This window comes from Ictidomys tridecemlineatus, chromosome 7 (genome assembly GCF_052094955.1).
Source record: "Ictidomys tridecemlineatus isolate mIctTri1 chromosome 7, mIctTri1.hap1, whole genome shotgun sequence".
In the NCBI taxonomy this organism is placed as follows: domain Eukaryota; kingdom Metazoa; phylum Chordata; class Mammalia; order Rodentia; family Sciuridae; genus Ictidomys; species Ictidomys tridecemlineatus.
In genome coordinates, this window is record NC_135483.1 from 66,850,606 (window position 1) to 66,873,777 (window position 23,172).

Consider the following 23,172-nt stretch of genomic DNA (forward strand, 5'->3'; position numbering starts at 1 on the left):
TTCTTTAGAGAATGCATCTTCATTATATCACCCAAACATTGCTAATGTATATATAAAAATCTTCAAAGAAAAGCTCAATATTGCAGTGTGGATGTCTAATTTCTTTAGATGTATATGCTGTTAGTATATTTTAATAAACATACTAACAGCATATACACATTTCCCCCCATATTTAAGTTTTCCCTCCCTTGAGAAAGACCTGACCCTGGGTGCAGAGTAGAGGATGAAGCAAGGAACAGAAATTCTGAAAGTAAGGACAAGGGTTAGGTGTTCACCAGAATGATCCCAGACAGTGGTGATAAAGGTCTAGATCAAGGAGGATATGAGATAAGGAGGTCAGAGAGCAGATAAACATGGCAGCTATTTTAGAATGCAAAAATACATTGGATTTAATGACAAACTGGGTTTAAGCAATGAAAAAAACAGACACAAGATTTTTACAACAGAGAAATTAATAGTGTAATAAATAGTAAATTTAGGTAAAAGTGAAAAGGTAGACAGGCATGGTGGTATACACCCATAATCCCACTGGCTCCAGAGGCTAAGACAGAGGATTCCGAGTTCAAGCCAATCTTAGCAATTCAGTGAGAACCTGTCTCTAAATAAAGTCTATAAAAGGGATGGGGATGTGGCTCAATGGTTAAGTGCCTCTGGGTTCAATCCCCAATACAAAAAAAAAAAAAAGTGAAAAGGAGAGTTGAGACATTGTAAGCAGAGAAAATTCTAGTTTCAATGAATTTAATACACATATCCAGAATTTTAAGATCAGAATATTAACTATTTGGGAAGGAGGACAGATATTGGGGATTCTATCCTGCAGGCATTTTACATCTGAGCTACATCCCCCATCCTTTTTTCAACGTTTTGAGACAGGGTCTCATTAGGTTGCCAAGGATGGCATTGAACTTGTGATCCTCTGGTTTCAGCCTCCCAAACTGCTGGGATTACAGCTTGTGCCACTGTACCTGGCCTTCATCTAGAAACTATTTTTATTTCAGCATGTATGTAAAGTTCTTGTGTCACTGTGAAAAATAGTATTATTTTAAATTATATGTAAATAAGGAAAAGGGCTTATTATAGACATTTAATTCTTCAGTACCTCCACAGATTTTGATGCTTTAGTACCTCTGAAGGTTTAAACCCATCCTACAGAGTTGCTTAAGCCAAGGGAACTCTACCAAGTCTGAAATTATAGAAGATGAATGAGTATATGACTTCAATCATAGGAATCCTCATCCCAGGACACTTCACAGGAAAGTAGAGATACAAAACAACCTTGCCACCACAAAAATATCTTCAACTAGTGTGAGGGGAAATGATATACTCCACAGGGAAAAAACTTTGAGGTTCACAACTGGAAAGAAAAGAGTGACTATTGGTCATGAAGTCTGAGACAGCTCAGACTTGCAGAAATTCAAGCCTAGGGTTAAATTAAGGAGAAGCTTTAGAAGTTAATTCCTGCAGAGAACAAGTTCAGACAAAACTAAACAAAGAAGTCAGTAGAAGAGGAGAAAGGTAACAGGTTTTAGTCATAGCAGGAGCATGTGCTCAATCCCTGATTAGATCACATTTCACACACACAAAAAAACACTGGGTTAAATATTTTAAGGAATTCTGAGCTGTGTGATAAGCAGATCCTACTAAACCAGTAGAAAAGAAAAATTCCTGTTTTTCTCCTCTCCAAATTATATTTTAAATAAAGACAGATAGCCTTGTTTTGTTGTAACTAAGAAACTCATTCTACAAGGATAATTTCCAACTATAACCTAAAGTCTTAGATATTCATCACCTTTGATAAATAGCACAATGAGATCCAAAAGGCAGCGAGCAAGCTGCTCTCTTCTAAGATACTATACTGCAAAGTTCTCATATCAGTAGATCACGATTACCAAACCCTGGTAGTCAAGCCTCATACTGCAGTGTATTATTTTGGACCACTGTTTGTCATGGACTTACATTTATTATCTGGGAATCTTTATCTCCTAAAAAGAATATCTAACCTGTTTGCCTTTGTTATCACCATCAATATATTTAGTCTTATGTCTCTTATCTTGTCCTTCAGACTCATATTATGTGATCCTGATTTCCTACTGATTTAGAAGGTACACATACTATTTTTGTTCCATTAGATACTTTTCAATAATTTGATCATTTCTAACATTCTACCCCACCAAAATATCTCATATATTCCCCATTTAAAACTCCCAACACTTTATAAACAATTACATTTCCCAAATCCTCTATTTTACTAAATTTAGTGAAAATCAGGGGACATTAGAAACCTCAAATACAACTGTACTTTTATTCATACTGATACCAATGTTTAGACTTCACTCTCTTACTGGTTTCCTAGTCTATCCTTGTTTAGCAAATATTTTAATCTAAACTTTCCAAGGCATAACACATTTATATGAATCAAAATTCGAAAGGTACACAACAAAAAGTTTCTTTTCCCTTCCATGTTGTAAAGCCACCCAGTTTCCCTCTCAGAAGCAACCAATTTTTTGTCGCCAGTTTCCACTATATTGTTATAGGGGGAAAAAAACTATATATTGATTCATTCTTGCTTCCCGCACTAAGAAGAAAGCATTATTCTTTTATTCTTTTTGATAATAGTTGTAGAATGTTTTTTTACTGACATTTACAGTGAAAATATTGTACTTGCTTCTAAAAAAGCTACATTTGCTTTATAAAATAAATTTGAATGGTTTCTTTTCTGTAATCTGAAAGAATTTTAAAATCTCTGAAAAAAATCTGGAAGAATCTGCTGCATCTCCAGCCCTCAGGCTTTGAGACAGAACACTTAATGTGACTTTCTCTAACATGTTGTTTTTGAGGATTCCTTTATACTCTTGTGTTTATCATCTACTCCAAATAACTTTAGTTTTTGTGAGTATGGTAATTGATATTTATCATGATAAAAATTAAAAATTTTAAGTTTACTATATAAGTATCTAATATTTAAAATTTTAAATACAGAAATTTTATTTAAAAATATGTAAATGTATACATGTTTGTTATTTAATTAAAAATAAATTTGCAAATGTGTAAATATTTATTACTTATTTATTTTTATTTTTTGTGACACCAAGGACCCAACCCAGGGCTCCTCGTGCGTGCTACGCAAGTACCACATCTCCAGCACAAATGTCTGTTCTTTTTGACATGGAGTAATTACTATGAAGATTTTAAGGGCAATTTATAAGTATTGCTTATAATTACAAATTATAATTTGTTCTCCCAACTGAAACTTCACTTTCCACTAGTACTAATTATGTATGAGAGAAAATTTATTTTACCCAAGCCAGTTTTAGGAGTTATTAAGTAAACATGTGAGCTAGTGCTGAATCAGTAGTTATCAAACAAATGCAAATTAGAACAAGAATGAGACTTATAAAAATATTACTTCTGTTTATTTACTATAAATTTGAAGCCAATCTTTTATTTAATTTCTATTATTTTTTTCAGATATGTTTTTATTTTGATGGAAATGAATATAGGATTAATTAAAAATTGAAACATCTTATTACTTCATTTAAAAATAACAATAAGCCCATAACATGTTAATATAAACAAAATAATTTTTAATTTAAAAAAAACTGTCTTTCAAAATAAAGAAAAAGTTAATGAAAGTCAGGCACAATGGCACATGCCTGTTATTGTTACAGTTCCAACTCCTCCAGGAACTAAGGCAGGAGGATCCACGAAGCTGAGTTTCTAGGCAAGCCAGTCTGGGCAACAGAGCAAGAGCTCATCAAAATAAATAAGTAAAAGTGAGGGAGGGAAGAAAGACACTATTTTACATTTCTGTAAATCTCTTCAATATATGGCTATTTCTCATATCTGCTACTATACCGAATGTGAGATATCACACATTTTGTAGCCTCAGAAAATTCCACTAGACCTGTGTGAGAGAATAAGAGTATGAAAGGCAAATTAACATCTTAGCATTATTATGAAGACAGTTTTAACCTCACAGGTGCCCCACAAATCTTGACAATTGTTGATATCATGTAGCTGAATTATCTTCATTCAGTTCTGATAAGATAAACTACAACTTTCAAGAAAATTTTCTGGATCATACAGCTATTTAAGTGTATTTTTAGAGTTATGCTAAATAGACTATTTTGATTTCTTAATTTTCTTTATATCTGTTGGGCCTTTCCCTATAATTCTTGGATATGCATCTTAACTTCATTAAATCCTTTCTTAAGTTAATTACCAATTTATTATAAACTCAATAAATAGTAGCTCTATTTTTATTTTAGTTTTCTAATTCATCAAATTCTGTTTATTATTTTTACTAGTTGCTTTCTTCACCTATTCTTAGGTATCCTTTGTTATTCTTTTTCTTACTACTTGATTGGACTACTTAGTTGACTTAGTTCATACTTTCTCATAAACATAAATATTTCAAAGTTACAAATTGTCCTGTAAGCTAAACAGCCTTCAATTGTGTTCTAACTTTGCTATTAATTTCAAGCTTCAGTGATTCTACTTCCCTCGTCATCACTCTCTTTCTTTCCCCTTTGCAATGTAAGTCTCTAAAAAAAAGTTGTCTGTCCTTGCTATCTCTAATTCCTATCTTTCTATTCTCTCATAATTATATCCACTCCTATCTCAGGCCTACCTACCACCATCTTCCCATAGCTATATCAATTCTTATTCCTCATCTTATCTGACTTATCAGCATAATTTGGCAAACTTAAAGCATCAAAATTTGATTTTTTTATGTCTGGTACGAATTCAGATTCATTATTCTCCATAATGACATCCATCTGATAGCACTGTTCACCTTCTATCATCACCTTCTATCTACATTACCACATTTGTCATAAATACCATAGACGTGTGGATGTGTTTCTGGACTCCAAAAAGTGCCATTATTCCCATTTTTCAATCCTTTAACTAATATCATCCTAATTTAGTTATTATATGTTATAATAAATTTTGATATCCAGGAGATGCAAATCCTATAACAGCTCTTTTTCCGGATTGTCTGAGTTATTCTTGACTTTTTCAATCTTATATATAAGTTTTAGAATCAGCTTGTTGATTCCATTAGGAAAAAAATAGTGAGTTTTATTATTATTTCACTAAACCTATACACAGGTCAATTTGAGAAAAACTGACATTTCTATTTAGTCTTCTGAATCATGAACAATGGTATATGTCTCTATTTTGGTCAACTTAATTTTCCTCTATAATGTCTTACAGTTTCCTATAAAGTTGTACCAAATTACACTGACTTTTCAATATTAAACCAACCTTATAATCCTAGAAAACACAAATTGGGTCAAAATATGTTAGTCTTCTAATATACTACAGATTTAATTCAACTATGTTATGCATATCCATGAGTGATTTGGCTGTAATTTTCTGTTCTTGTTGTATCCACATCAGTTAGTTAATATAAAGACCTTGCTGGCCTTACATAATAATTATGAAGTATGTGCTTTTCTTTCTACTCTGTAGAAGTTTGTGGATAAAATTTTAGTTTGACAATTATTTAGTTTTTCTAGCACAGCAGAGCTATCTTTCCTTTGTCTTTTAGCATTTCAGTTCTTTTGTAAATTAACTACCTTGCCTCAGTCCTGCCCCACCAACACAGCTGTGTAGCCACCACCACCACCTAGGATGCAGAGGATGAAGTTACCTCTGAAATCAATACACCCTATACACTGTGGCTCAAGTTAGAGGACCCCAAGAAAAAAAGAAAATGAAACAATCTGCTTCTGACAATCTCATAACCACTCTTTTGAAGGTGACTTTTTTCTCTCTCACAACTTTAATATTTTCTTTTTTACTTCAGTATTTACAGTTATACTATGTAAGAGTATACAATATGTAATGTGGGTTTCTTTTAATGTTTCTCTTTTTGAGATTTATAGTGCTTCTTAAATCTATGCCTTAATGTCTTGTTGTTGTTGTTGTTTTGGTACCAGGGATTGAACCCAGGGGCACTAAACCACTGAGCCACATTTCCAGCCCTTTTTATATTTTATTTTGAGACTGGGTCTTGCTAAATTGCTTAGGGCCTTACTAAGTTGATGAGGCTGGCTTTGAATTTATGATCCCCCCATCTCAGCCTCCTGAACCAATGGGTTTACAGGCATGCGCCACCGCAGTCTGTAAGTTTATGCCTTACTGTCTTTTATCACTTTGTAAAGACTTCTTAGCCATTGTCTCCTCAAAGACTGTTTCTGTGAGACTACCTCTTCTCCTTATAGAACCTAAGTTACTTTATCAACAAATTTTGTGCCAGATTAAAGAAGGAAGATTTAAAAACTTTCAACTGTATTCCCTTTGGTAACTGTGGCCTACATCCTCTCTCCATTAGTCTGAGCAAGCTGTGTGACATGGCTGATCAAGAAAATACAGAAACATAATGCTTTGCAGGGTCCAGGCCCAGACCTTCAGAAACAAATTTCCTACACTTCCTTTCTCTTGAAATACTTTCTCTGGGAAAAGGCAGCTCCCATGTAAGAAGTCTAATTATAGTTAAGCATGGTGTTGCAAGCCTTTAATCCCAGCTACTTGGAAGGCTCAGACAGGAGCTCACCAGTTCAAAGCCAGCCTGGCCAACTTGGTGAGACCTTGTCTCAAAATAAAATTTAAACAAGGACTGGGGCTGCAGCTCACTGGTAGAGCACTTGCCTATTGTATGTGAGGCCCTGGGTTCCCCTAGTACCGGGCAAAAAGAAGTCCAACTACCCTGAGATTGCCATTTATGGAAAGAGAAATGCTGGTCAGCCCCAGCAATTCCAGCCTTCCTAGTGCTGACACCAGACCTAAGAGTGCAGAAACCATGCTGAAGGTTCCAGCCCCAGGATATGACATGAAGAGAACCATGGCCCCAGGCATATGGACCTAGTATAGGCATTCCAGCCATTCCCAATTAAAGAGCAAGAAGTCATCCAGCAAAGGTAAGTCAAATATGATAGATTTGAGTGAATTCCTGATTCTTGGAGTCATATGCATAAAAAAAGGTGATTGTTTTATGACAATAAGTTTTGGAGGCATTTATTACTAGTGGAAGAGGTAATCCTTCACCAAGGTTCCAAGTGTCCATGCACATTCTTAAGAGATGTGCCAAGAATACAAAGTCCTAATGAATATTTAGCCTGGGCCATTTCTCACGATTGTGTTTGAGGCTAGCAACCTTGAGGGACAAGTAAGTTTCTTTCCCTCATTAAGCAGAAAGTATTAGTCATGGATCAACTATAATCTGACTGAGATAGTTCAAAGCTGGCATTTATTTCTAGCGTGTGGGTAGCACTTTGGGGTTCCAACCTAAGCATGAAGGGTTTACCAGTACCTAACCACCCCATAACCTTGGTGGACTTTATATACTTGTTTTTGCTTCCCTAGCCTTAAGTGTCCATCGAAAGCTCTGTTGTGCTTCTTATCAACCTTTCTCAGAATCAGCACATGCTACTCAAGGAAAGAGTGGTCTGAAAAGCCAGACTCATCTTTCTGCCTTATTATTAATATTTAGACACATTGAATACATGTCTTTCATATTTTATCCAGTTTTTCTCATTTTTTCAGTTAGGGTGTTAATCCAAATTACTTAACCCAATATGACCAAAAGTGGAACTCCTCCAGAAACAGATTTAATGTACTTAATATTGAAGGGGTTTAGAAGTTCTGTTTTTTCACTTTTCCTACATTATGGGATAGACCCACACAGAATTTCTACTTCTAAAATATGCATTTTATCAAGATGTTTGAAGGTGATGTGCATTTTCACATAAAATGGTAACACCTTGTTAAACTACTGAAATACCTTTATAAAATATCATTCATATAGCAACATTGTTTAGAGTAGTAGAGACAAATCAGTTGTAATAAAAATGACTTCTTAAAAAACATTTGAAAAGAAATGAATATCCTAAAGTAATTTCACAGTTAAATTATAAAAGAGAAACTAAAACAAAAGTGTCTATATTTTAATATATATATTTAATATTTAAAATATAGACACTTTTGTTTATTTATATATATATATATATATATATATATATATATATATATATTGAGTGTGTGTGTGTGTGTGTGTGTGTGTGTGTGTGTGTGGTGCTAGGGATTGAACCCAGGGCCTTGTGCATGTGAGGCAAGCACTCTACCACTTGAGCTATAATCCCCAGCCCTAAAACAGTGTTAATATTTTAATACCCCCTTTTCTTTTTTTTTTAATATTTTACTTTTTAATTGTAGTTGGACACAATACCTTTATTTTATTTATTTTTATGTGGTACAGAGGATCAAACCCAGGATCTCGCACATGCTAGGCGAGCACTATATCACTGAGCTACAACCCCAGCCCCTAATACCCCCTTTTCCAATTAGCAAATGTTAAGCATTTGTTAACATCCAGAAATATAGTGTCACTTATGACCTAAATGCTTTTAAAAAATTCCAAACACAAAATAATTTTTGGTTTTTGTATTATTTCCACTTGGAAAACCACATAATATTATGAAAACCTAAATTAGTTTTGAAAGTTTAAAAGAAACATTTGTGATTGCCAACACTTACAGTGAAAAATACGAAAATCAATATATGGATGAGAACCTCTTCTTTCTGATTCAAATCCTGCTCGGCTCCTTACTCGTACATCTCCTGGATAGAATTAAGAGCAGAAGTAAGTTTAGAAGGCTGTCATTTGTGAAGAAGCTCCCACATGCAAAAAGAGGCCCATATGGCATCACATCCATAAGAAGTATCCCATTAATGATTCATATGGAGCAAGAAGTTAAGAGCTGATTTATTTGAAGGAGTTCACAAATTTTCAGCACCAAGTTTTAAGTCTGGATAAGGAAAATTTTTTTTAGAGTACCCCTACACTAATAATAGTTCTTATAATCTATATTTTAAAGTTAGTTTTCTGAAAGATGACTCAGGTGCATTATAATCCAATCTAATACATTGCTACTCATGTGAAGTTTACAAAAAAAAAAAAAAAAGCCACTGGGAAACCAAATCTATTTTACAGGAGACAGAAAATCTTCAGAACAAACTTTTAAAAGTCACTCTATGTCTCACACCATATCATGGGCTATAAGGGATATGAAAAATAGAAAATACATTACCTATTCTCAAGCAATTTCCAATTTCACAAATGTGCAATAAATTATAATGTTACTATACTTTCCTCTATGTATTTGATTTGATCAATCTTCTTTCTCTCTTCTCATAATCAGTTTCAACCCAAGGTCTTTAGCTAGTTCTTAAATTTTGGTGTTTACAAGCTCAGCGTTGTTCCTACATGTACTCATGTGATTTTTGGACAGACCCATTTCTCTATACAGAAACATTTATATCCCAACCATATACAAGGCACTCTTTTTGTCTTACAGACATTGCTTTATTTAGTTCCCTAGTCAAAGAGCCAAAGGAATCTTCATCCACATTTTATAGATGCAGAAACTGGACTTTGAGAAGTTAAATAGCAATGTTCACTGCCACAAAGTTAATGTAAACAGTGAGTAAAGATTTAAACCTAGCTCTGTGGGTTCCAAAGACAGCAGTCTTCCCATTACATTTTTACAACCTTCAATCTCCTAACCCCAAGTCTTCAGTCCCATCTCCTGTGCTCTTGCAATTTTACCCTTTGTTTCTCTATGTAAGAACATCACTTAACTTACTTCCATCTACCGATAACTCCAACTCATAAGATCTAATCACCTCTTTCCTGTGTGACCAAAAAAGTGCTCCTCACATCTGGCACTCCACATATATTAGTAAGCAAAATACAGAAATTCCCTGTCCTCATGAACTTTATCTTATGGGATAAAACAAATAATAAAGCAAATACACAATTTCATTCTATGGAAGACTTTACATGGAGAACACTAAAGAGAAATGGTGGGGAGGGCAGTGATTCAAACATGTGAAGGGAAGTCCCCATTGAAAACAAGCAGGGACGTGAGGGAAGTAAGACAGTGCATCACAAGACTATCAGAAGTGAGAGGTTTCAGAGCATAAGGAAAAGTAAGTATAAACACTCTAGGAAAGCAGCATGCTTGGCATGTTCCAAGACAAGCAGAGACCAGCATGTCAGGAGAGAGGTAAGTGAGGGAACTCATGGGAGGTGAGGTCAGAGAGGCAGTAGGACCAGATCACACTGGGCCTTTGTGGTCATTGTAATAGCTGTGGCTGGTTCTCTCAGAAAACCATTGGAGGATCCTGAACAGAAAAGTAAGATGACTTAGCTTTGTCTGAAAAGGTTTTCTGGCTGCAGACTAGAATATAGTGGAGGCACACAAGTGAATGTAGGAAGGCCAGTCAAGGAACAAGTTCAAGAGATGAGGCAACAACCATGGTTTAGATTGGGCTGGTAACAATACTGGGGTGGTGAGATCTGCATGTATTTTGTGTCTGACCAGAGGATTTGCTCATAAATTAGATGTGGAGTATGTAAGAAAGAGAAATAAAAAATGACTCTTAAGTTTTTGACTTGACAATGGGGAGAATGGGGTTTTATTTACTGAGATGGCAAAAGACCACCAAACAGACCTGTGGAATACAGAATCAATTTGCAGATGCGTTAAGCATGAGGTATTCATAACATACCCATGTGGACATGGTCCATAAAATTAAAGAAAATGTGAGTCTGAAACTCTGCTTTAAGGATAGGAGAATCCTAAACATGTTTCTAGAAGTGGAGATAGTAAAGAGGAAAAAGCTGAACATTCATGAGGAAAAAAGTATATTCTAAAGGAGAACAGAATTTGTTTTGGTGGTGTGGGGATTGAACCCAGGACCTTGCTCATGCTAGACAAATGCTCTCCTACAGAGCTATATACCCTAGCCTTTAGAACCGAATTGAGGCAGGTGAGATGCACAAGATAAATTAAAGAGGAGAAAAAAGGAATAAGAGGTCCTTGGGGAATATTTGGTCTGAAGAGTATGAAAAGCAATTTGTAAAGGAAGCAAAGAACAAACAGGTAGCTAAAAAATAAGGATGGCTCAGTGCTCAGTATCTTAAAGTTAGGGAGGAATTCTGAGGTGAGAAGAGGCACAGGAAGATTCCTCTAACAAAAAATGAGAAAATTTGCCTATTGGGACCTGAATATACATATTCGATAGTATGAATTAAAAAGAAGGGATTGTGGAGTGTATGAATGAAGCGAAGTAATTTACCTATAAAATTGAGTAATACATCAAAAATTTAAGCACTAGGACTAAAAGAAGACAAATGGTTTTTCTTGCCAGACAACTGAAAACAAAACACTTCCAGCAACAGGACTATATGATCAGGTATTTCATGGCCTCGTCTTCATCCATGTTGGCAATCATCTCTTAGTATGAAGCAACCCTATAATACTACTTTTTATGAAGAATGCTTTCTTTTATTCATATCACATTCAATATTGGCTTCCAGATTCTAAACTTCAGTGAAATTAATAATTTCTGCTATAACAGTGATGAAAGCTACCTAATGAAAGATACCTCTACCTCAAATAACATGATAATTTAACTAACATTGATACAAAATAAATTAGTGCTTACCTAGCATACGAATGTACAGTGCAGTCTGATCAGAACTGTCATAAGAAATAGCTCCACGCCGCTAGGGGGGAAAAAAAAGCATATATTTTAATACACAACAATGAAATGTAATCTAAAATACAATTAAGAAAACATGCATTTATTATTTGTGAAACACTGTGCAAGAGAAGTTGATAATACAAAAGGAAATTAGATATGGAATCTGCTCTGGAATTCTCTAGTTAGGGGAAAGACAAACACAATACAATATAACTAAGAACTACCATAAAAGTAGGTACAAAGTGAAAAATATTTGGGACTAACATGCAGGAAATATGAAATGGAAAAGGAAGGAGAAAAGCAATCTGCTGCTTTTCCAGCTCCTTCTCTTGGCCCCCAGTCTTCTCTTCACATAGAATCAAGAGGGAACATTTCAGCTCCTGCTCAGTAACCTCCAATGGCTCCCCATCACACTTAGAGTAAGTTCTAAACTCTAGGTTCTGATTTCCAGAGCCTTTAGTATTCTGCACACGTCTCTGTCCTCTTGTTAGCCCCCTCCCTCACCACTGTGATGTGGCCATGCTGGCCTTCCTGGCTCTTCTCAACTTTTCTCAAATGTCTCACTTTGCACTTGACCTGTTCCTCTATCCTGGTGCATTGCAATCACTGTCCCTGTGTCTCTCGTGGCTTAGATGAATGTCATCTCTTCAGATGGGCATACCCTGACTACCAAATCTAAAGCTCCCTGAGAGCCAGCCTGTTCCACAGCTCCTTTCCTCAGTCCTCTGTGTGGCACTTAGCTTATGTTATCCTGGCTGCTTGTTACTAAAAGAGAAGCTCCACAAAAGCAAGAGCCTTCTCTGTCTTACTCCCCAAGAATACCTTTTACCCTAAAGCAGAACCTATCATTTAGTAAACTCTAAATAAATACATGATACATAAATTAATAATATGTTTTTTGTAAATAAATGAATAATTTATAAATAAATTGATGAATAAATTAACAATAGGATCAATATAAATGCATATATTTTAAAAGTCTGGAAGATACATTGGACCAAATTTCCTATTAAAAATCTAAGCTCTGTGGAGGCAAGAACTTTGTTCATTTCTGTATCCAGATACAGAACAAATCCCAATATTCAGCACAGTGCCTAGCACACCAAAAGTAATCCATAAATTAACAGATCTAAAAATTCTTAAAAAGCAGCAATAAATGAAACCAGCACTATGCAATATTAATATAAAAAGTGGTATGACACTGCAAAGAAATGGGGGAAATAGTCAATAGAAAAAACATAAACAAATTGTATTGTGATTTTGTATATTTTAAATATAAGACTTAGGGGCTAGGGTTGTGGCTCAGTGGTACAGCACTTGCCTCACACATGTGAGCCCTGGGTTCAATCCTCAGCACCACATAAAAATAAATAAAGGTATTGTGTCCATCTGCAACTAACATTATTAATAAGTAAATAAATAAATACAAGATTTAAAATATGTGAAGAAAATACTAAACATTTAATAAATAACAAACCATTAAACCAAAAGAAAAGATGTTCAACCTTATTAACAAAAGAAATACACATTAAAGCCATAAGATCACATTTTGATTTATAAGGTGAATGATATTCTTCCCTCAGAAAAAAACTCCAGCACAGTCAGGGGCAGTGATGCACACCTGTGATCCCAGCAGCTGGGGAGGCTAAGGCAGAAGGATCGCAAGTTGGAAGCCAGCCTCAGGAGCTTAGCGAGACTCTGTCTCAAAATGAAAAATTAAAAAGGGCTGGGCATGTGGCTCAGTGGTTGAGCCTCCTAGGTTCAATACCTGGTACCAAAAAAAAGAAAAAAAAGAAACAAACTCCAGCATGCAATTTACTAACTGTATGTCTACAAATGTCAAAGGGGGAAAAAAAAATCAAGTTTTCTCTATTTGAAGTTCTCACTTAAATCTAGTATGCAAAACAACTCCCCAAAACTTTAAGTTATATCCTTGAAACAGAACATTTCAATTAAACCTTTACATGGTTTCATGGAAAAGAAAAACAGTGCATGAAATGTAAGAGAAACAAACATTTCAAACAAAAATAAAATTCCAACAACCAAAACCAATATTCTCCAAGGATACTAAGGGATAGAGAGGTAAGAGGAAGACTTTCTAATGTATATATCTTTGTACCTTTTGAATTTTGTAGCACACACAGTTCTTACATATTCACAAAACAGATGAATTTTAAAGTTAAAATCACCTACAAGAAAAAAGCATGACCTCAAATCCCAAGGGACTAAGTCATTCAGAATATACCCCTGACATCATGCTTGACACATCTCCCAACAAGGGACTAGCTAAGGAAGACACTGCACTATTTCATGGGAAACTGTATATTCCAGAGTGTACAGCCACTAACATCACTTGATGCTAAAAGGAGCCACTCCTGACTGCTGTTCCAATCCCCTTCATGAGATATTTAGTTCATTACATTATGGGCCTCCCCTAAATACTGTTATAATAGGGGGTAAGTCTAACATCCTGAACAGGGCATATATGGAAATAAATATTTCTATCAATTCAAACATATTATGGAAACTACAGATATCATTATATAATAGTTTGTCATGATCAGTACCTATCAATCATGTAATGTCCAGTGACAATGTAGTTCAATAGCCTGTGAAAACAAATTTTAGGCTGTTATCTCTAATAGTCTTCTTAATATAGGAAGGGTATTTCCTAAAATAACCACTAATTAGGAAGGCAAACGCTCATTTATTACTTCACATATTGAGAACAATGAAAAAAACTGACACCATTTCTCTATAAAATAGAACAGCATTCTACCAAAAACCAACTAATGAACATAAATAATCTAAATTATCATTTATCTGTGGCATACTAAATTTATTTTAAGGTAAATGATTTTAGACTCATATAATCACTAATTTAGATATTAAGATGCTAAGACCTATATTAATCTTAGCAAAAGCTTGGCAATGAAAGTAGAATTTAACTTTTAGTATATATTAACAAATTTCTTAGGGATGTGCAAATATTCAAGTTATTCAGTTAATGATAAAATACTAACTTAAGACAGGTCAACAAATACTTAGCTTAAAAGGTATACTGAGGTACATAACAGTTTTTACTAAATGAATCCAAATGAGACTAAAAAAAATGTTTTTAAAAGAACAGACTTTGAAAATAGGTATGTAAGGGCCAAGGATGCAGCTCAGTTGTAGAACACATGCTTAGCATCCGCAAGGCCACTGTGTTCAATCCCCAGCACTGTGTGTGCACACGTATAAACACACACACACACACACACACACACACACACACCCCTATCAACAAATACAACCTGAGTGATAAATCATGCATTAATGTTCTTTTTCAAGCAAGATTTTAATCCCTGGTGTGTAAGATTCACATTTAAGCACAACACTTTGAGCATGCTTGCTTCGTACATCCAAGCATCCTCTTTTGTTAATGAATATGACTGAGAAGTTAAGATGAATATTATTAAGTTATCTTGCTAAGTGATCTAAAATAATCCATTTTGGAAAAATATACTATAAATTATGAAATGGAACAATAAAATTTTACTTCCATGTTAGAATCATATTGCTTTAAAAAATTATATGTGTTCTATACACCAAGACTGTTGTACAAACTTAACATACATTTCTTTAAAGATGGTCATTGATCCATAACACGGAGAGGGGAGGCATGGGAAAAATGGAGAAACTTTGATTGGGCAAAGGGGAACAAGGATAGGGAGGGTGCATGGGGACACGAAAGATGGTAGAATGAGATGAACATCATTACCCTCGGTACATGTATGACTGCACATATGGTGTGACGCTCCATCATGTACAACCATAGAAATGTAAAGTTGTGTTGTAATTGTGTACAAGGAATCAAAATGCATTCTGTTGTCATTAAAAAAAATCAGTAGGATGGTCTTGCTCTGAAGCCTTAAATTGGTTAAATCTTTTTAATTGAAATGAAATGAACAAAAAGCTGTGAGAAATGCTGATAATATGTGGTCAAATACTGTGTTTAAAAGGCAAAATACAATTGTTAATACCAAAAAAATGTATACTAGCAAACTTTTACTCTTAATAAAAATAGTAAAACAAATTTCATCAAAATCCTATGTCACACATCAGTCACAAAGCACTCTGGGCTACCATCCACATTCCCACCTCACCTCACCAGTGAATGGAAATAACTGAGGCTTCTACTCGTGACTCTTCTAATTTAGCCATTCTGGGAACAGCTTGTAAAGCAAACTAGTACAGGTCAAAGCATGGGCGAGGCTGAGCTAATCAGAAACTGACAGCCACAGCATAAACAAGTTAAACGTTAAGGTTCCGAAGGGTTCACTGCCATGTTCGTAGGCGTTCTGTGGGCTCTGGTAAGACACTCGATCACCTGTTTCAACAGGGTGAACCATTCTTTCATAAAGATTTGATTTGAAGGTAAATGAGAAAAGGAGTTAAAATTGTTCCTAGTATTCATTAATACATAACTTTTACAGATAGATGTTTTAAAACCCAGCAAAGACATTTAAAGTGACATTGTATTTACTTTGTTCAGTTTTCCACTATATGATCTAGCTCACAAAAGCAAGTGTATTTTCTTACATGGTAAAAGTAACAACAGAAAATGATGCTGGTGCTTTCATACAATATCACATTTAATTCTCACAGGAACTCTATAAGGTGGGCTTTATTAGTCCCATTTTGCATATTAGTAAACTAATGGCTACAAGGCTTAAACACAGTAGCACTAAATAAAATGTTTGCTAACAACACCAAAAGACAGTATCACACAAGCAATAGATGAAGCACAGCCAAAATTCTAAAACCAGTTTTCTCTGATAAGGCAAAATGAGCATTTTCAGAATATACTAATCTTCCATGTACTAGAAAAACACATTGTAGTTTGAATGCCCAAAGAATTCAAATATTGCATTGATCTACTTCCTATTCTTTTTTTAAAAAAAATAAAATATTAGCATTCTTCTACATTTTTGGTGATGCATTAAAAAGTACAGACTCCAAAAACATCCATAATTCACCTAATGCATTATTAACATGAAATTGACCTTCCTTGTATAACCTGGCAAGCTAATCCTTTAAAAACAAGTAAATAACTGTCAATGCAATAAAATTCATGTTTAACTTTTAATACACCAGAATTTTTAATTTGAGTATACTATGCTTCAATCATATTCACTAAGAAAAGAAGACCACTCCAAGTAAGAAACACACTTAAAATATTTTTGCTTAGATGTGAATATTACACAGCAGGGATTAAAGTCTTGCTTGAAAAAGAAAATTAACTTTATAAAAGCTCTATGTTGCTCAGCAAAGTGTTACTCAGCAAATAGTGATAGCTTTTTAAATTTTATGTTAATACTTTTCAATTTCTTAATACAGAAAGAAAAAAGTGTCATAATGGATGAAAGATATAATCTTTTTAGAAGTAAAGTAAAAATAATTTCAAATAGTATAATCTTAAATATTTTCTTATTTTTTATTCTTGTCTAAATAATAACAAGCTAGCTAACATTTCATCAAGAATTTCTGCAACCTGATGTTCAGAATTCAACTTCAAAAACAGTTACTCTTCTGTCAATATATTATAGCTAAGGCATATGTTTTAACAGCAGAAAGACCTTTAAGAGAATATGACAGAGGGTGAGTTCAGTTTCTAAAATGCTTATTTTTGTTTAGAAATCCTCAATAATTATATGTTGAATAGTCAAACATCAGTAACAAGTCTCCAAAAAAATGTTTAAAATATGTATAGACAAAAGCCTAAATTATTCTATTTTATAAACTTAAAGTTGAACTTCTTTTATCATAAAAACTTCTTTAAGGGAATGAAACTGAAGAAAGCTACTTTGATACTCAGGAATAATATAGTTTAAAAAAAACTTGAAGAGGAATAAAGTGAGGTAAGAATAAAATTTGCAAACAGTAATTTTAAGCCTTTTGCAGAAAAAACTCTGGCTCTCTTAATCACAGAAATAGAAACTGAGGCAAAAGGAGAAGAAATTACCTGTTTTATTCCTATCAAATATGCACATTAATGGTTGATATCACAATCCTAAGAGTGAAGATGGCCTACCTTAGAAGTGATCCACTTTATAAGAACCAAGGCCAGACACCAGATCAATGTAATTCCCATTGAATCAATCAAAAGCCCGCTGCATAATCTCTCTCTCTCCTTTACCAGTGAGCAATGAGCAAGGAAGACTTCTCAGGAGTCTGATAAACAACCAGCTGTCCCGAGGCAGAAGAGAGGGACACTAACTGCCTTGAACCTCAAGCAGCTGCCTTCCAACAGTAAGCACCTGACTTTTGAGAATGCACTGCCCAGCCAGGCTTCTTATCCATGGCATGCTTAATGCCACAACCCCAGTGCAAGAGTAGAACAGCTTAAGTAATGCTGGAAGAGGGGGGAAAACCCTAGCTGACCTAACAATCTCCCAAAATATAGACAGAAGGGATCTCAGGCTAGCACCAAACACTCCTACAATCTTAATACTAAGAGAATGTCTTGAAACAATTTTCAAAAAATACTTTACAGGACTAAAAATTTCCTCATTCTTTCCACATAGGCCAGTTTCACAGACATAATCATTGCATTTGAAGATATTAATGTATTTTACTCTTTCCAACTTCTAACATTGAATTTCTTCAACTTTTTATTTCCTTTGGAGCTAGAATCACTTCATGAACGTTAGAGACTGTCATAAATATTCTCTGTGCTACTTAACATTATAATTCACTTGTTCAGGATTTACTGACAAAGATCAGTGCGTTTTCAAATAACTAAAATTATTCTCAAAACCACTTGGCAATCTCATTAATATCTTAACATTTTTGGTATAAGTGTTACTCTCATGACTGAGTGAGCCATCTAATCACAGACTATGCCTCTACTCACCCATCTTCATGACCATCCATAGTAGTAGGCGGCTACTAACTATTCAGTCTCTTTTTAATATTTTAGAATCATCATTTGTGTACTGTGGATACGCAGATGGCTTTGTCCCCTAACAAGCCTGCAGTTCATTACACAGTCTTGGGTAGTATTGATGAGAAAAAGCTTTTTATGAACTTTCATTCAAGGGTTTAGCATATTTACTAAGCTGTTACTATGTGCCAGGCTGTGTACCCAATGGCAAAGATGAAATCATTGAAAAAAAGCACTAAGTAAAAAGCTCCTTCCCTTGTTTAGTTAGAATTTACAGTAATCAAATTAAACAAACTGGAAATTACAATTTTAACAAGAGCTATGAGGTTCACAGAAACTGCCAACAAAGTCTGGGTCTGACCTAGTTAAGAGGTGAGGAACTTATTTTCAGAGTGTCAGAATGGTCTTGCAGACCAAAGAAGAGCCTGGGCCCAGGAGACAAAACCAAGGAAGGCAAGTAGAAAAGACAGAAGACCAGGGCAACCTGAGCACAGGAGGCCAGGGCCAGACAAGCCTGGAGCAGTGGGGAACCCAGGCGAGACCTCTGGGAATCACCAGAGGCCTCCTCATGAAGGTGTACTGTCTTCATCCTACTGAAGTAGTTGAGCAGACTTGATTTTAGAAAGACTACTTCAGTCAGTAAATGCAGGTGTTTTAGGGCAATTCAGCTTCCATTGCAGAGGTCTAGGAGAGAGATGAGAGCAGCTTAAACTTACACACATGGGACTGAGAGACTTGTGTCATGGACAGCAGTCCATCAGGAGATAAAAACCATTTGCATATCCACAGTAAACAAATGATAATTCTAAAATATTTGAATAGAGCCTGAGTATTTCAAATACTCATGCTAATTTCATTATCCAATCCTCAGTACAAAGATAATAAAAGAATTCTACACCTGTCAACCTGAAGCATAAAAAAATTTACATATCTAAATCAAAATTTTCCTCAATTGAAAACTTTTCACTTCTTGCTACAGGACTAACAAACTTTAATATGCTAATCCTTACATCAATCAATGTTTTCATTTTGTCATGAGACCAGGTTGACATGTCAGTGTTGGGGTCTTTGAGTATTCTCCCTAGCCCACTATGGTTTCAGCAGTCAAACTCCAAAGATGCCTGGGAACAGGACAAAGCAGCAGAGTGTGTCTTAGCCCAATACTCATTTGTAGGAGGTTGTGCAGCCAGAGCCAGTGGATAATAAGGGCTTCAGGGTCATTCTCTGCCACTTGGGCCTGTGTTGCACACTCTAAATCAGCCCACTCCTATCATGCTTAGCTTCCCTTCTCTTCATGCTTCCTTTCCAATCAGTTGCTCAAATACTGTCACAAATACAATTGCTGTTTTTTTGTACACTTAAGATATTTTTATAAATGTCTTTTTGGCTAAGAGTAAGCATAAGAATCTGAATTTTAGTCTAAAAGAGAAGGACTGAAAGGGAGAGAAGGAAGAAATTAAAACTGAGATCCAGAGAAGAAATAAAAGAGTAAGAAAGGCAGTTCCCAAAGTTCTGGTGAGATTTATTTTGTGGTACTGGGGATTGAACCCAGGGCTTCGTACTTCCTAGGCAAGTGCTCTTACACTGAGCTACACTCCATTTCTGTTGAGATTATTTTTGCCATCTCAGAACTCTAGTGGGCTTGAAGATGAGTGTGTAGGTCTATTTCTTCGTTGCAATGAGCTCAGTGACCCTGAGCAAATCACCATCTCTCTGTGTCTTCTTTTCCTCCCCTTCATAGAGGTTAAACATATCTGTGAAGGAATAGGTAGCTCAGAGTGGGCTTTCCTTAAATTTTAGCAAATTTTAAAAATATCTAAGATCTAAAAATGATAATGCCCTAACCACTCTAGCTTTACCTCGACTCCAAGCCTAACTGTAATCACATCAGTCCATGAGGGGAGCTTGCACTATGCAAGTTAAATGCCTGGGAAACCTTCCCTGACCCCTAGCAGGACTAGGCTCTTAGTTTTCATTTTCCATACCAGCTAACAGGCTGGCTCCCTAAGATGGTTCCCCAGCATCTAGTTCTCAAATTTCTACTATATGTCTGACACTGTAATACAGAAATAATCAAAACAAAATGCTCTCAGATCAGAAATTTTTCTATATAAATTAAAAGAGTTCACACTAAAATCACAAAGTTTCCATTGCTAATGACACATTTACATTACTCAAATATTACAAAAATCTCAGATGACACAATTTTTCTTAAAGTAGTATGCTTAACTTTTTGAATGTCATGAACCTAATGGCTTTAAAACCATTTCTTATTTTGAGACATACTTAGTACTAACTTATCTTCATAAGTTATAGGGCTCCTTAATTTTCAGTAAGATAAAAAAAAAAAAAACCCCGAAGGCTGTTGCCAAATAGTTGCTTCTTTTACACTAATAAACTTTTTTTGTATTAATTAATGTCTCAAATCCTTAGTGAAATACAGCAAGATAATAAGTAGTTGATTATCCTAGCAAAATTACTGCATAGGTTACAGTTAAACTTTACAAAACAAAGTTGTACTACAAGAACAAAGTATAAAACTTTATTATCTTTCTGGGGTTTATAAGGCTAATATCTGAAAAACTAAGTTAAAAACCAACCTATTTTAGGTTTGATCAATAGAAAAAAGGTATGACTTTGATCATTGTTTCTTAAGAGAAGTAATCCAAGAGCAAATTTATCCCTGGGACTCTGCCACCCACAGTACACCTGTCAATCTTGGCAATGGCCTTTAACTACCTATATAGAGACTCATGTCCCTCTCTTGACCAAATTAGGCGAACCTCATCTGCATTGACATCAGTGTCTATAATTTTGGAATCCAATGGACAGAAATAGCCTATCACAGAGTTCTTTATACAAATATAGTGTCTGTAGAAAATTATAACTAAATTTATGATAAAAAATGTGAACACTATAGTAAAAACCCCCAACTATACTTTTATCACTTTGATTCTAGGCCATTTGAATAATAAATAAATCACAGTAAAAGTCTGTGTTTGTTTCTTTTATTAAAAAACCAGGGTTTGTAATTTTTCAAACAGTATGAATTTCAAGAACTATAAAACTGAGGAAAAAGCAAAGCTTCTTTATCCAAAAAATCAAACAAAAAAACAATTTAAAGATATGGTAACCAGAGCTGTGAATTAAGATTTCTGGTATATAATACAGTATCACAATACTTGAGGGAAACAGGTATGCGATTCCTCCTGGGAAGCAATAAAACACCTAGACATTTCACAAGTATTCAAGTCTTTTGATCCAGAAAAACATCAACCTATGATATCAAGGAACTTACAAGATCTGCTTGTTAAACCTCTGCTCATAATATCTTAAAAACTATAAAAAATTGTTATAAAACACACTGGAAAATATTGACACTATTTCCAAAAGGAAAAATACAATAGTGTAAAGCCCATAACTGCAGAGGTTGAACATAGAAAAGGAGCACACAATGGTGTACTCTAAGTCACAGGCTTGGATACCTTAACGGCAACAAGGCTACAAAGTCTCTGGTATCATGCTTAAGAACAAAAAAAGAGCAATGTGAGCCCCAACCAATACCAAGAGATAAGTACCTAATGTCCAACTAGTAGAACAATCTAGAGTTAACTAACAGAATTTTTCTTTTGATCTGTCCTGATCCACAGTTTATTCACCAACATGGAGCTTAGACAAAAGTATATCAAATATGCATACAAAATATAAAGGATAAATCAGTATGCTGAATTAAAAAATTAACTAAAAAGCTTTTGTCTACATTTTGACATAAATAAATTGTGTATACATAGAAAAATAGAAATGGGTTTTAAAATTTGAAGTTTTTGTTGTTTATTTGGATTTTTAAAAAATTTTTAGTTGTAGATGGACACAATTTTTGTTTATTTTTATGTGGTGCTGAGGATTGAACCCAGGATAGACAAGCGCTCTACCACTAAGCTACAACCCCAACCCCTCTTTGCTTGTTTTTTAAGAGACAGGGTTTGTAATGCCCAGCTAGCTCAATTCAAAGGCCTTAAGACTCTTAAGAGGCACAGTTTTGCTATGTTGCCCTGGCTGGCTTTGAAGTCCTGAGCTCAGGGGATCTTCCTATAGTAGCTGGGACTATAGGCACACATTACCACACCTGGCTAAATTGTTAAGGTTTTTTTAATTTCTTTAAAAAAAAAAAAAAGGCCAGCATGTTTAAATTCTAGGTCAATAAGAGACAATTGGTGAAGGTAATCTTAGAAGGCACTGAAAGTCAGTTAAATATTCAAGCCAAGGATGCACTACTGTCCTTAATACCTGCCACATTTACAACACTGAATTCAGTTCTGAACAGTACTATTGAAGATGCATATATACTGAACATTTTAAAATGCAGATAGGAATACTATCTATGAGATTTACAACTGAGATGCTTCAGGCAAAGAATAAGAAGAGACAAAATAGGTATTAAACTGCTATAAGGCAAAATAAAAAGCAGCAGCTTAATTCTTTGAAATTATAGAAGACAGAGCTGTAAGACTAATGTTCAATTGTTTATGGAAAATAGAATTTGACCCAACATTACCACTGTAAGAACTTACTACAGTTTCTAGTAACTTTCTACAATTAGAACCATGAAAACTGAAAAGAACTGCCTCAAACTAGTCTCCATCAAGGAGCTTATGGGGCAAGTTAGAACAAATGACTCCCAAGATCTC

The 23,172-nt window shown here is 34.8% G+C and overlaps 1 protein-coding gene across 7 annotated transcripts in view; it reads right to left on the reverse strand.

Moving 5' to 3' along the window:
- Positions 1-23,172, reverse strand: part of Pde7a (phosphodiesterase 7A) — a 104,181-nt gene that overhangs the window by 35,075 nt on the left and 45,934 nt on the right. For 5 of the 7 annotated variants that reach the window (XR_002483689.3, XR_002483688.3, XM_078017093.1 and 2 more), the window contains exons 2-3: positions 11,518-11,578; positions 8,542-8,625 (exon numbers count right to left, since the gene is read on the reverse strand). Coding sequence is in view for 5 of the 7 variants with exons in the window: in XM_078017093.1 (XP_077873219.1) it covers positions 8,542-8,625; positions 11,518-11,578 (145 nt within the window). In the remaining 2 variants the exon portion in view is untranslated. Of the gene's footprint in view, positions 1-8,541; positions 8,626-11,517; positions 11,579-14,123; positions 14,187-17,632; positions 17,850-23,172 lie in introns of those variants that run through there. The other 2 variants (XM_021724906.3, XM_021724908.3) reach the window with 2 other exon arrangements.